Source organism: Eublepharis macularius, chromosome 1 (genome assembly GCF_028583425.1).
Source record: "Eublepharis macularius isolate TG4126 chromosome 1, MPM_Emac_v1.0, whole genome shotgun sequence".
Lineage (NCBI taxonomy): Eukaryota > Metazoa > Chordata > Lepidosauria > Squamata > Eublepharidae > Eublepharis > Eublepharis macularius.
The window spans coordinates 151,358,870-151,374,807 of record NC_072790.1 but is presented as its reverse complement, the minus strand read 5'-3'; the positions used below and the strand labels follow the sequence as shown (position 1 = coordinate 151,374,807).

General features: G+C 43.7%; 1 protein-coding gene across 1 annotated transcript in view; it reads right to left on the bottom strand.

The window, feature by feature from the left end:
- RYR2 (ryanodine receptor 2) overlaps window positions 1–15,938 on the bottom strand; it is a 720,715-nt gene that overhangs the window by 586,207 nt on the left and 118,570 nt on the right. The window contains exon 2 of the mRNA XM_054975163.1: window positions 14,187–14,306. Within this exon, the coding sequence (XP_054831138.1) occupies window positions 14,187–14,306 (120 nt within the window). The remainder of the gene's footprint in view (window positions 1–14,186; window positions 14,307–15,938) is intronic.

Here is a 15,938-nt window from a genome sequence, read left to right as displayed (position 1 = left end):
GATCCTGCTTGCAGGGAGAATGGGCTATAAATCCAATAACATTAACAAATAAATAGTTCAGGACTCCTCAACCTTTCGAGCCTGCAGGCACCTTTGCAATTTTGACACACCAAGGTGGGTGCAGACACAGGTGAGCTAGCCAGGAAAGAATGGCCACAGTGTACCTTCGCTCACACAGTGAAGATTCTTCTAAAGTGGTGGCTGCTTCTACCAAAGGAATGATTTTAAAAATCTGCACAGCTGGTCAGTATTCTTGCCGGGCAAAAGTCCCACCTGGCCCCTCTCTTAAAACACTTGATGGGGTACCTGGAAAATGTTACCTGGTGCTTTAGTGCCCACAAGCACCATGGTCCATTCTGCATGGTACACTTTAAGCTGATGATGCTGAGCATTCACGTCTATTGGTGCTGAAACAGCTTGGGGTAGCATCATTCTGCACTGCACAACCTCAAGGCGAGTTGATGACTGCTGATGAGTTCAGATCTGTCTGTTTGGAGCCGCATTTTGTGGGAGCTGGAGCTGATGTCAATTTTTTAAAAAAACATTTCACAAGTGTGGCAATGTTGCAATGATGGAGCCCATCCCCCCCCCCAGGTATTTGCTGTTTGATCTGTCCCTTGCCCACTGGAAAAGCAATTGGTAGCAGCAGCATTCGGAGGAGGGGGAGGGGCATGTACCTTTTAATCCTGTTGTTCTCTCAATAATTATTTTTTTTTGTGAAACTAGGAAAGCGTTAAAATGCTGGTGCTTCATTCTCTCCCAGCAACTTCCCTGCCACTTTGGATCAAATGTGCATTAGGATAGGAGGAAGGGAGGGGGAAAGCCAGCAGCAAACACACAGTTGCTACACTGAGGGGCTATCATTCCATTCTGGGGTCTGTCATTCCAGTCCCAGGACACTTCTGCTACATCCAAAGGCCTTTCATTCAACTCCCAGAATTCTTCTACATCTTGATGCTTTCATGCCACCCTCGAACCTGTTGTTTCAGTTCAAGAGCAGTTCTGCTACACCTAGGGGGTGTCATCCCACTCTGATGCCTGTCGTTCTAGTCCCAAAACCCATTTGCTACACCCAGGGGCTGTCATTTCATACTGGGGCCTGTCATTCAACACCTAGAAAGCTTCTGCTACACCTAGGGGCTGCCATTCCACTCTGGAACCTATCGTTTCAGTTCCACAGTGTTTCTGCTACACACAGGGGGTGTCATCCCACAGTAAGGCCTGTCATTCTAGTCCCAAAGCAGTTCTTCTCTACCCAGGGACCGTCATTCCACTCAGGGGCTTGTCATTCCAGTCCCAGAGCCCTTCTAATACTCCCAGGTAATGTCATTCCACCCAGAAGCATGCCGTTCCAGTCCCAGAGGGTTTTTTGAACATAAGAACATAAAAGAAGCCATGTTGGATCAGGCCAATGACCCATCCAGTCCAACACTCTGTGACACACAGTGACCAAAAAAACCCAGGTGTCATCAGGAGATCTGCCAGTAGGGAAGGGACACTGGAAGCCCTCCCACTGATTGCCCCCCCAACACCAAAATACAGACCATCACCCAGGGACCGTCACTCCACTCAGGGGCCTGTCATTCCACTCCCAGAGGCCTTCTGTTACTCCCAGGGATCGTCTTTTTACTCAGAGGCATGCCATTCCAATCCCAGACGGTTTTTGAACATAAAAGAAGCCATTTTTGATCAGGCCAATGACCCATCCAGTCAAATACTCTGTGTCACACAGTGGCCAAAAAAACAGGTGTCCTCAGGAGTGGCAAAAAAAACCAGGTGTCCCCCTCCCAGTGGGGAAGGGACACTAGAAGCCCTCCCACTGATTGCCCCCCCAAACACCAAGAATACAGAGCATCACCCAGCGGCTGTCCCTACACTCAGGGGCCTGTCATTCCAGTCCCAGAGCCCTTCTGCTATTTCTAGGGGTTCTCATTGCACTGTGGAGCCTGTCTTTCCAGTCTCTGTATAGTTTATCTGGGCCTAAAGGCCTTTCTGGAAAATCCATTCCACATTTTCTCCCCCCCCCCTTTTTTTTTGCTGTAATGTATTTCAATAAAGCCCATGCAAGTAAATTGGCATTCCTGCCTCCCGTGATTTCCAATGGGCAATCCTGTCATTCGTTTTAGTACATCCCCTTCCTGGCAGCAGAAAACCTGCTCTGGGGCTGGAATGGGGAGGGAAAGGAGGATTCTTTGAAAGGACAGTCCTTTGGGGAGGGGGAGACAGCAGGAGGAAGCCTCTTGGAAAGGGCATGAGGACAGAGACAATCTTGGAGAGGAGGTTAAATTGGTGGCGGAGGGAGTGTATTTCTTTGGGCACACAGGAACAGCCCTTGACAGGACAGGACAGAGGTAATTCTGGGGGGAAGGAGAGTCTCCTGGGGGGGGAACAGAAATCTCCCCATCAGGCCACAGAGAGTCCAATAGCTCCCACCAGGACCTCAAAAGCCAGGAAAGAAAGCACCCCAAGAGGGGCACACTGTTTGGGAAAAGAAAGGCATTGAAAGAACTCAAGCAAGCAGCCCCAAAAGCTTACTGCAGGTCCTCTGAGAGTGGGTGTTTCACAGAGCCCAATAGCAGCCCCCTTGCACCTCAAAAGCCAGGAAAGAAAGTGGGAAGAAAGTGGAAAGAAAGAAAGAACTCAAGCAAAGAGCCCATAAACTGCCTTGCAGCCACTGCGGGTCTGCGAGTGGGTGGGGTCAGAGCACAATAGAACCCACCAGGAACCCAGAAGCAAATAAGAGTTTGAAAAAAAAATCAAGCCCAAGAACTCAAGGATTCGAAAGGGGAAAGAAATCAGAGGAACCCGATAGCACGGTAAAAGGATTTTTAAAAAGTGCTCTCTCTAAGCAAGCAAGAATTGAAAGGCGAAAAAAAATTAAACAGGAATGGAGAGAAGAGTTAGCCCTCTTGCATCCAAAGCCCCAAAGCTCCTTGCTAAGGCACAAGCCGCTCTCGAAATGTGCAATGCAAAAGAAAAACTTCCACAGCAAGCAGTTGCTAACTTGCGCTCCTGCTTGCAAACTGAAGCCGTGCTTCGCATGCTTCCTCTTATATAGGAAACGCTAGTAGGCACTCTCTGTTTGGCTGACAGAGCTGCCAATCAAGGTTTCCTGAGCTTAGATTGGCATGTTCCAAAAGGGGAAGGTGACTCCATACTGTTGCATAGGAAACTGATTGAGTGGCAATGGCGGGAATCCTGGCATAACAGGCCAACGGACAGAATGCCCCAAAATTCAGCGCATTTGTGAAAAAAACACGCACCCACGGCCCATGTGTTCGCATACGCCGAACAAGGTAAATTCATGGGGAAATTAGGTCCGTTATGAGGTCCGCGCCCACCTCTAGTCCACACACATTCTCTGCACAGGAATGGATTGAGCAAGGGAGCCCTTGTCCCTCAATTCCGCAAATACCATAGCTGGTCTTATTCTAAAGCAGGCTGTTTATGCTTGGAAGTTACAGCAATCTGCTTCCCGTTATCTTGGCATCTTTTATAAGCAGCCAGCCCTTTGCCTGCTCCAGTTGGCAACAGCTGTCATCAAGATGGAGCCTAGGTGTGAAAGCTCCTTCCTGCAAACAAATGGACCACTGTCCCTCCATGCAAAGGGATTTTATCTCCTCGCTCTGCTAACACCCTCTGTGGGGCAAATTCCTCCTTCCCAGGGTTGCCAGGGAGATCATATCTAGCCTCCTGCATTCCAAGTCTCTGTCAGCTTCTGAGTTTGAGATTCCAGTCAAGCTGTGAGCCGGCCATTTTATTGTCTCCAGTCAGGATGCCCATTAGCATTTTTAAATATTCGCTAGAGTATTGATACTCGCTAGAGCTATGGGTATAATGGATGATACTTGGAAGTAATTGACTTCCCCCTCTCCTGCCTGTCTTCTGCTCACAAAAAAAAAAACCCTTCTAAAAACCAGGGGAGAGGGACTGTGCTAACCAAGCCTGCTCAGCATTTTCCAGGAGCCATTGAATGTTGAGGGCAGTTGAGTGTCAGAAAAAGAAAAAAAATGAAGGAATTACCAGAGGGGAAGGGACAAGGGAGAAAATTCTTTAGAAGGTTGTAGAATTTTTGAGAGACACACGAAAGGTGGAGGTATCAGCATGACATACATACCCCAACCACATCCTAATCCACTCTACACTCTCCGGCCTGTTCAGAATGCTATAAATTTTTAAGTCCTGAACAATTTTAAAGCTTTAAAAAGCCCTGGCAGAAGAATTAATTAGAATCAGAAAAGCTGTTTTCCACTCCTAATTGCATGCATGCCTTAAAGACTCTTTAAACTACAAAGGGGCAAAAGCTCTTCACGGATTAAAGTATTATGAAATGGTGGAAGATAAAATTAAAGCTCAAGAGATTCTCCAGCCCCTAGCCCTCATTTTCTATGCTTTCCAAACTAGCACAGAGGGGAAATAAAGATCTATTCCTCTACTGTACTTAGGTTTCCCACCACCAGCTGTTTACCCCCCCCCCCGTCATTGTTCACCTGGCCAGCAGAGGGGAAAGATATGGGGAGGCTGACCAGAGTACAAGGTGAATGGTGCACATGTGTACTCTGTAGGGCTTCTGATGGTGTTACTTCCAAATCATTAGAAGCCCCGTGGAGCATGTGCACACAAATAAGAAGAACCAGCGCCCCTTACCCACTTGGCACCCTCAACACCTAGATTAGAGAGATTAGTTATTGTGGAGAGGACAAACTCTACGGTAAAATCAGGGGTACCCAATGTGGTACCCTGATTCGGCTATTGCGCTCCACAGCAGCCCAATTTGGCCCAAATCCAGCTCATATCATCCTGAATCCAGCCACTGAGGCGTGCTCCTGCACACTGTGTTGCCTGGAAGCATGCCCCAGGAGGCACATTCCTCCGTCCCCCACCAGCCAGGTAAGCAGGGGCAGGGGGTGGAGGGTGAGAGCAGGGGCCTGCCCTATTGAAGGTAAGCTGCATATATTAACTTTAAAAGGCATCCACTAAAACAGAGCTTCTGCCTTAATTTATTTATTAATAGTCTGTTTTTCTCACTGAGACTCAAGGTAGATTACACAGTATGAGCCAAAATGATTCAGCTCAGACATTCATTTTGAAGAACTGGTATCAGAGTTACGCAGAACCTCACTCCCTGACATTTTGTGGTTGGTTCTGCCTCCTGTGGCAGTCATTTTGTGGTTTTGTCCAGCACCCTGTGTCAGAATTCCAAAGGTACCTACAGGATCAAAAAGTCTGGGAACCCTGGTATAGATTCTCAGTGAAATCTCTTTCCAAATTCCCCCCTCCACAAGTACCCACCCCCCTAAATCTCCAGGAGTTTCCTAGGCCGGTCTAACTATCCACACTGGCTCTGATTTTCCTGCTCCTCCTATCTCTATACAGTGAGAATGTTATCCTTTCTCATGACACTAGTGATTTTGGTGTTATTCTTCATCCTTCTGTTTCTTCTTTTTTAGATTTCATTGTAGACTAATGTTAAACATTAGTAAAACTTATTCCTTTCTTTTGACTTTGTGATACTTCAGTTTGTTCTAATATTTGATCCTGGTAATTATCTTGATTCTGTTGATTACTTGCATTTCCTTGTTCCACATTAAATCGCTTGTTTCTGCTTTGCGTTCCCTGCTTAATTTTTCCTCTATCTGACTTAGTGGACTCTGGCTCATCATAACTTATGGCACAACAAACACATTAATTTTTAAGGTGTCAAAAGACTCGGGGTAATTTTCGCTGTAGCAGACTACCATGGACACCTCCTTTAATATTTAGTTTCTGTAATAATTAGATTGCAAGCCTATTCAGCAGAGAGGTCTTTTTAGGTGGCTGGAGCAATTTATGAATTGTGAAACTCCTAAAAACATTTCTGCTACTATAAATATGTTGTCATCAAGAACCACAAAAACAAGTTCATTGTAAAATCCAGTGTCAGATCAAATACAGCAAGAATCATGGTTAAACAACAAAGATCTTGTTTAAACAACCAAGTTGAATAAAGTCTAATTTCAAATGCAGGTTATTTCAATATTTGGAAGCACAGGGCTCACCAAAACTATCCTTGAGTTCACACCTTCAATGAACAATAATCCATAAATGATCTGGTCTTGCTGTGAATAAGTCTTGTATATTATTTTTAATCTCTGATCTTTTTACTCAGTCTTTTCAGCAAGTCAAGCATAACAGTTAACAAAAAGAAATTGCCGCATTTCTTTTTGTTAACTTTCATGCTTAACTTCCCGAAAAGACTATCTAGGATATTTCATTGGTGAGATGTGTTTCCGCCCCTGAGGAGGTCTCTTGATGAAGCAACGAGGCAATACTGCCGGCCCTGGTCATAGGGCGGCCAGGCACGTCTTCGGGACGTTCTGCTTTTTGCAACATTCTTCACATCCGCTTAAGAGAACAGAAGGATTACTATTGGCTTTACTCCATTTATTTACTTTATTGACTCCTTTGGACTGATGTTTATTCAGAACCTGGTCCTTTGGTGGACTTTAACTATATGCTTGCACTCTCAGTGCTTCGGAATGGCTTACTTTGAGTGAATGTATGCTTTGACTATGTTTGGATTATGTTGTTGACTTGTTCTTCTCACTGCACTTAAATACATTATTATTAAGTAGTTTTGCATATTTAATTTGTAATTGTATTAATTTTCCTCCATATACAGTTTGTTCTGTTATTTCTGTTCTTTGTTAGGTGGAGGTGCCTCTTGTATATAGTTTTGAATTACAAATGTGAACAACAGTCTGAAGGAATTATGGTCTTGTTTATAGCTAATACAAGGAAGGACAACTCCAGGGGTATTCTTGCAGCAAAAGGGACTTTCTCACATAGATGTGGCATAAGTCCTACCTCCACCCCACCTCTGGTATATATAAGTGCAGCTAGTAACATCATATTTCACTTCCCCCTCCCCAAAGGAAAACAGCTAAGAATAACATTAACCTCATAGAAGTTACAGTTAGATGCTACTCTCAATTCTATGTGCTAATCAGATATGGTGTGGCTCATCAAATCATCATTTTGTATAGTTTTAATGACATAAAATACTAGGTATCATGATATGGCTTTAAATAATGAGGCAGGAAGACCAACTTGGCTATATACTGTGAACAAAGGGGTAGCTGTATTAGTCTATTGTAGCAAAACAAAATGAAAGTCCAGCAGTACCTTAAAGACTATCAACATTTATTAAAATATTAACTTTCATGAGTCACAGTTCAATTCGGTTTCCTTACTCACTACAATCTCTAACAGTTCTACAAGACTCACTTTCTAGAAATCTTGATTGGCTGTTCTTTTTTACCAGACTATAACTGATCACCTTGCTTATCTGTTCAAACCTCTGAACTCTCTCATCCATTACTTGTGCCTGTAATTCTGTCACAGACACACAGAGCTCACACTCTGCCAGCAAGATTGTTATATGCTCAAAAATGGAAAACTTCAACATTACAACAGGTTGGTGAAGATGATGAAGCTTACAGAGCTTGCCAAACTTACTTCTTTGATTAGGGAAAAGACATTATCTAAATTCATGGCTTCCTGGAAACCCCTTATAGACTTTTTGCATGAAATGGAAAAAAATGAACCAATGATTTGTGCTTTTGAAGATTAAGAGACAAACAAAAAAAATTTAGAGGGAAACGGAGGTAATTTGCTCATGGTAATTTTAGAGTAAGTGTATAATATGTAATGTTTATGCATCTGTCACAGAGAAAATTGGAAATTATTCCTTTCAATTTGCTTATATTTGTGTTTTATTTTCCTTTGTTTTTTGTTATTTAACTTTTTATATTTCTTTGATTTTTTTTTCTTTTTTAGCTTTTTAATTATTTTTTTAAAAAAAATAATAAAATTTATGGTGGGAATGAAATATATAATTGGATTCAAGTATATGTTCTACCTCATTTTACTCCATATAGATTAAAACTTGAAAGGACAATTTACTTCTGCCTTAACTCATACCCCCACCATCTTCCTACTTAAGCAGGATCTCCATATATCTGCAGAGGTAAGCTGTAACTCACAAAGGATCATACTTTAATAAATGTTGTTAGTCTTTAAAGTGCCACTGTACTTTGGTTTTATTTTGCTTACCATACTGTCCGGGGGGGGGGTCAACAACGTCCTGCCCACCGTTCTAAGTGCTGATCACAGCCACTCAGACCCCTAGCAGGCCTCCTGGGAGGATGAAACACCACGTTTGTATGAGATTCACCAATCTCTGGGTTCTTTTCTCTGGGGGATTCTGCACACAGTTGGTCAGATACTCAAAGACACAAGCAGCCCCGGCGCCAGGGTTATTGGCGCCTGAGGCTGTCCTCGCACGCGTGCACAGTGCACACGCGTGCCAATGGACTGCGTGATGACATCATCACGCAGTGATGCTGGGGCCATTGGCTGGCGGGTGGCTGGGGCAGTGCGAGGAGGCTGCCCGCATGCCGCACGCCGCCCCGGCTGCCTGCTGTCCCTGGCCTGAGGCTGCTGCGCCCGCCCGGGGGCGTGTGGTGGCGGCGACGGCACGGGGCTGGCTGGTGGCGGCGCACACCTATGCCCCCGGCGTCCCCTCCGGCGCCCACTCCAGCCCTGCAGTGCCCGCAGCCCCTGCCTCACCACCTCAATGGTGGCGCCAGCCCTGGACACAAGACTTATATATAATAGTTGTTTATTAACTTAGAAGAGTGTATGCAGATGCAGGAACCACTCTATTAAGGCACAAGCAAATGGCATTAAAATAACGAATAACCTGCCTATTCTTTACCATAGCTAACTGACTAAAAACATAAGCTGGCTAACTTGCATTTCTCTGAAGAGGCTTGAGGCTCATACTCACAAACATAGTCCATAAACCATGCCAGGCAGGTCTGGTCCTCTCAGGCCTGGCATGGAGCAAAGTCTCTCACATACCGATGGAATAAGGTAGCAACGAAGTCTCAGTGAGAGTGCGTAGCGTGGTAATGAGAGCAGAGAGGAGCCATCTTTTCTATGATTGTCAGCCAATCAGAGGCACACTTGCAATCAGCGTTACTAGCCTGAGAACTGAGAAGGAGTATGTGTGGAGCCAAGACTCCCTTGTCTCTCAAGGATGCCTTCCCTAGGCAACAGCTCACAGGTGCAATTAATTAACTGAGCTTCACATTTCACTCCCAGGATGTCAGGCCAGAACTGGGCCTGTAAGAACTTAGAAGCCTGACCCAATGTAGGCAATGGGCTTAATATGGCTCCGCTAGACATATACACATCATCTAGATTTAAATAAACTGTTACTGAATCTATGGTTTAATAAAGATACGAGGACATACCTAACTGATAACACAATTTATACCAGCAGTAAAATATATTAAGCATGATACTATAAATCATATTTTCTAATGCCTGTGAGGGACTAACCATCACCATGTGGGGGTGTATTATGTGCCGTCAAGTCGTTTCTGACCTATGGTGACCCTATGAATGAAAGATCTCCAAAACGTTCTATCTTTAACAGACTTGCTCAGATCCTGCAAACTGGAGGACATGGCTTATTTTATTGAGTCAAGCCATCTCGTTTTAGGTCTTTCTCTTTTCCTGCTGCCTTCCACTTTTCCTAGAATTATTGACTTTTCCAGAGAATCTTGTCTTATGATGTGACCAAAGTATGATAGCTTTAATCTTGTCATTTTAGCTTCTATAGCTCATTCCAAAGTTACTGTAGATTTTGGTGCTGTTTCTGTGCTTTATCTCAATCTCTGTCTCTCTCTCTGTTTTCCCTCAGTTTCTCTGTTTGAAGTGTACAGGATATTAAGAAAGCTATTGTCGCACACAGGGCTGGGCACAGCAGGCAGGAGGCTCACTGGTACTGCAGGACTGGACACAGCAGGCAGGAGTTCAGGATTACCAGACAGCAAACCGGGGTCCAGGCCAGGTGTCAGGATCAGGCTATCAGTCAGAGAGAGAGAGGGGCAGGCAGAAGAGTAGTCAATAGGCAGGCCAAGGTCAAAGTCCAAGCAAGCAGCAGAGCAGGGTACACGAACGTCCAGGTAGCAGGGAGTGGCGAGCTGAGTTGCTTCCACGCTTCGGTCTTCCCAGCGTCTTCCTTTATTGCTGTCCTAATGAGGGGCAGCTGTTGCCTCTCCCTCGAACAGCCCAGCCCGGCGTTGTGCTAGTAGCCGGCCACTCCTCCGCCTTTCCAGGAACGCTGCCTTATCTCTAAGTTTCCTCCTTTCAGCTGGCCCCAGAGGCTCGGATTTCGCTCTTGCCCTGGGGGAGTCTTTGTCTCTTACAGCCTCTGTGGAGGTTTCTGGCTGTTCCTCGTCCCTGACAGTCTCTGCAGAAGCTCCAGGCTGTTCCTGCTGAATTCCCTCTGGAGCAGCAGCAGTAGTTTCTGGCTGCTCCTCCTCTCCCATAGCTTCTGCAGGGGCTTCCAACTCCAGAGGAGATCCTGCTGGCCCTTCCTGCTCATCTTCTGAGGAGGACTCTGAGGAGGACTCTGAGGCACTAGGTAAGGTGGCCAGTTGGGGCTGGGGCTGACTCATGACAGCTATGCTGACAGTACATCAGAATTAGTATTGGGGTTGCAAAGGTTGGCAACAAGCAAGAGGGTTGGAGGCAAGGACATGGAGAGGGGGGTTGACAACAGCAACGGCACCAACGTCCCTACATCATTTCTGGATATAACCCAGAAATGACAATGGGTAGCTCTAGGAATTGTCTGAACTCTATGGTAAAGTGCTATGGTTTCTAGCAATTCCTAAAGCTACCCGTTGTCACTTTTGGGTTGTACCCAGAAGTGACATACTAGTTCACAGGACAGTGACTTTTTTTCTTTATTTTTCTTCCCCCACCACTCCGAGTGGCAGTGGGCAATAGATCAGATCTTCAGGAAATTGCCCACGATAAACAGGTACATAGTAAGGATAATTTGTAGACTCCTAGTATTATGAGAACATGAAATCATTGAATCTAGAATTGAGATCTCTTCCTTGTCTTCACTCATCTTTCTATGTGTCTATCATCCTTTTATTCTTGCTCCTTACTGATTTTTGTAGCTTGATTAAGCCACAATTTTACCACCCACCACCCTCCCCAACATGCTACTCTCCAATCTTCTGGTACGGAACCTGACTTTAGTGACAAGTTGTATATTTTCATTCAGAAAACTACTATGCCACATTTGAGTTATTTAAGAATACTCAGATGTATGCTGTCCAGGTCCCCCAGCCCTGAATAGCCCAGGAGCGCCTGATCTCATCAGATCTCAGAAGCTAAGCAGGGTCGACCTTGGTTAGTAATTGGATGGGGACGCCAACGAAAACCAAGGTTGCTGAGGCAGACAATGGCAAACCACCTCTGTTAGTCTCTTGCCATGAAAACGTCACCAGGGTCGCCATAAGTCAACTATGACTTGAGGGCAGGATTTTTCATGACATTTAGACTTGGCAACTTGTTGGCTTTTAATTTGCCAATTAGCTTTGGAAATTCATCTCCTGACTGTTCAAGCTTAGGCTTCTTCTTTAAAAGTGATCTGGATCCAACTCTATTAAGAAAATGAGTTGAGTTTTCATACAAAGGAGAAGCGATTTTTGCTATCCTCCCACTGCAGACCCCTACTAAGTTGTTCCTGGAACTGACCTCTTGGAACAACATTTTGGGAGGCTAAGTGGGCTGCAACAGAAAGGAGGAACTGCTTAAATTCATAGCCCCCTCTTAAGAAAACATAAAGGCACTTAATGCATGGATAGATCTAGGCTACTAGCTGGAATGCTGTGTTTGTTTTGGTGGTCAGTTATAATGTATTTGTTAAACAAGTCATTTTTAAAATGCCAAAGTTATTTCTATGCATTCTGGCACATTTTTATCTTCAAGGAAGATTGCTACAACTGAACAGAATAAATTTATTCCGCAAGATCACTATTATTACAATGAATCATTAATATTGATGAATAATACATTTAAAATGATGGCCCACTGAAAATAAAACATCAGTCTGCACCACACAGGAGATAATATATTTTTGTAAACCTATGCAGGAGAAATTTGTAAGCAGAAAATTTGAATTACCTCAGATCTAATAAGTTCTGAAGACCTTATATGTTAGAGTCTTTGCATACATTTCCTTCTACCACCAACATTTTAAAATTGACCCCAAAAAAGCAAAATAAAATATAGGCACTCAGGAATCAGTTTGAACCTAATTTCTCCCTTGCTGGGATGCTATTTTTATTGGTTTTATAGGTTTCAGTGGAGAGTTCTCTTATTGGCTCAGCTCCATGTAGATTTTAGGATCCACAACAAGATTGGATCATGTGTGCAGAGTATGGTTTCCCATTGGTGCATTTGAATTTTGGCTGCTGAACTCAGTAGGAAGATGCATGGGTGCTGAACTCAGGAAGTGGATGAGTGGGTTACCTGAGTGGCAGGCTGGTTAACAAAGACCAAGAGATGGCTGATGGCTCTGGCATCACTCATGATTAGATTCCCATGGAAGGCTGCATTGTGAGGCATATTCCTGGATTGTCCTAGGAGGTAAATTATTGTCCAGCAAGCCTCAGAAGTTAACCATGTCCTGAACTTTGATGAGCCTTTAGGAAGCCAAATAATGGAGCTATTCATAGTGGAGTGTCCAAGCACCAAAGGGAGCCCAGGTACTTCATTTTGAGTCAGTATCTTTAATTGCTTGCAGTCTGATCTTAACATCTCAGCTTTAATATCAAACATGGAATCCTCCCATAATTTCAGACAGCCTGTGACCTGAAAGGTCATAGAGGCGGCCAAAAACCATCCTGACCCAAGACTGCTTTTGAGATTACACCACATGAAATTATAACACTACCTATTATCTTCAGTAAGGGATATATTTGAGCTCAAGTCCAGCACAATGTAAAGGTGCTTTTACCCCACTAAATGCAGTGAGAGTTCCAAAGTCAAAATGCACACAGGATTACAGCCTAAATGAAAAAGATACCATTCTTCTTAGAACACTGGCTTGACTATGCTTCAATGGCTACCATATTAATCACTAAAATGCTTTGAAATATTATGTGGACAAAATATCAATTGGATAATATTTTATTCATTTAATCTGTCAGTTCTGAGTACCTTGGCAAGATTAATTTAGCAGTCCCAAAAGGAAATAAGACAAATTAATCCCACTCATACTTTTTCTACCCACATTCATCAACGAGATTAACAAGCCTCTAGATATAACATATGATCCTCATGAATCTGTTGCACAAAAGTGCCTTCCCCCTTGCTCCTTCCAATTTGCCGAGCATAAGAGAGATGAGACAGACAAGGGCTGATGTAAAGAACAACATATATTTGCAAATAGGGTACAGGCTACAAGTGAGCTCAGAGTGTACCAGAGAACAAAGGAGCACATGCTACTTTTAAGGGCTCATGACATCATTTTGGAGAAACGAAAGTCACATTCAAAATAAGCATCTGATCTTTTTATACCTTTAGACTGGCTATTCTCCATTTCTCACTCTCGCGACAGCATCGCGCACACACACACACACCTCTCCAACGGGACAGGGGGGGGAGAACTCATAATTCTTCCTTTGTCTCTACCCCTGCCTCTGCATCACAGGAATGTCCAGTTATCTATCTCCTGAAGGCTAAACTTCTCCCCTCTTCTTTGGTATGTAGGCAGAGAGGCCCTGCAGGGACTAGTTATTTAAGACATGCATAGAAAATACATTTTGCATCTCTTACTAGTGTAAATTCATGATTACATGATTGATCCAAAGTCTCTACTAAAATTTGCTAATCCCACAAATATAGTTGAAGAAATTTTTAATTGCTTTAAAAATAAAGTAGCCTTATTGAATTTAAAACATATCATATGATATAAATCTTCTTTGATGGTATAGATTCTCAAAACATTTTTCTTCTTTTTTGTATTCGGAAGTATTCAAAATTTGGCTTTTTGATATTTTACCTTCAAATTTTTCGCCTATTCAAAAAACTACATAGTGGAATATATCAAGTTAGTGAATGGGGAAAGATGGTGGAACGAGCCTCCCAAGCACACTCCCAGGGGAGAGGGACATCATCGCACCACCCTGGGAGCACTCCCATGCTTTGCACAGGGCAAAACATGGCAAAGATCAATACTTCAAAAGCAATCATGTAACGAGATACCAAGAAGAAACTTTGGTGGGTCAGTAATGTTTAAATCAGCATTAGAACAACACAGCTTGGGGTACCTTAGAATTTGAAGTGGATTCCAAGAAGCAGAGCCTGTTGCCAAACCCCTCTGCAGCAAGGCACAGTTTCTGTTGTTCTTTGTTAACGGTAGCAGTGCACTGCAGAACCACTTCATCATCCTATCAAACGACAAAGACAAAAAGACAAAAGCTTGAATTGCATTTACAAATACACAAATAAAATCAAACATGAATAACAAATATTAATTTTAGGATAAGTTTGGGGGCAGTCCTTCACTGATGTATTAAATAAGTCACAGGGAATAATGACAGCAATGCAGTAAGATATTTTGTCTACTTAGAAAACAAAAAAAAACTTCCACAAGCCGTTAGTATTGATATATATTTAAATGTTTTAAATAGTTCAGAAGAGTTTAAAATACTGACGCAGCTCTGTACTGTTCCTAGGGTTGCTGGTCTCCTAATGGGGTAGGGGGATCCCTCACTCATACCCTCCACCACCCACCACCACTCACTCGCCTAGTGAAGGGGGAAAGATGGTGGAACAGGCCTCCCAAGCACACTCCCAGGGCAGAGGGACATCATCGCACCACCCTGGGAGCACTCCCATGCTTTGCACAGGGCTGATTCCTGGAACTGACATCATTGTGCAAGCCCAGGAATGCACTGGCATGAAGAAAACAGAAGCGGTGAGTGCTGCCCCCCCTCCCGCCAGGAGGGTAAGGGTACCTGGCAACCCTGACTGTTCCTCAAACCCAAACACCATTCAATTAGAAGTCAGCTTTTTAAAAATTTTAAAGTTTTGTCCTGGTGCTAAAATGCACTATGTGATGATACAGGCTGGCAGAGGACTTGGGTTGCCAGGCTTCCCACTGTTAAGACGGTCAAACGAGAGGTATTCCTTGGGAAAGAAACAGTTGTAATGAAAAAAGAGTCCCAGGAATGAAGTTCAGGTCACTTTAAATCACCACTACTAGGTATGAAACCAAAATATATTAGCAATTTTAGCTATTCAATAATCTTCATATTTACAGTCAGGATAACAATGCAACAAGTGTCACAATAGGGAATATAGTCAATACTTCTAACAATCAATATCTCAAGTAATCATTATGTTATGAAAGAAAATGAATCCTCCAGTGAAAAAATGGAAAGAAACTGTCCAGGAACACCAAATACCCTTCCTCCCACGTATGTAGGGAGCAAGAAGCAGGTAAGTTCAAGGTGTATTTCCCAAAGTAAACTTCTCTGGTATGAAGTTGCTTTCTCTTCTCTTCTCTTTCACCCCTATCCACAACAGTCAGCACACCAAGATATGGGGAAGCAACCCTGAAGCAGCAGCAATGGTTGAAACCAATGAGCCTGGCAAAGGGCAATAAAGATGTCAACAGGGAAATCTGGTATTGAGAAAGAACTGGACACGACTGCATTTTGGATTCTGATTGGAAAGGGACAGAAATAGAGTTGCCAGGGTGCCCTCCAGAGTTGGGCAAAATCTTCTGGAGATTCTTACGTCTGCCCACCAATCAATGGTGATCAGTGGGAGGAGGCCACACAGAGACTGCCCACCATGTAGGCCAGGGAAAAGGGTGCAAATGTGCCAACATCCCTAGCTAATGATGTCGCTTCTAAAAACACGATGCATTTTCATAGCAAAAAAACCTGTTTGAGGTCTATTTCTAAAGAATCTGCTCCAGTGTGATACCATCACTTCCAGTTATACCAAAAGTGCTTCATCCAAAGCAGCCATGAGAACACATACACACTAAAAAGGAGAGGTCTGCTGCTTCA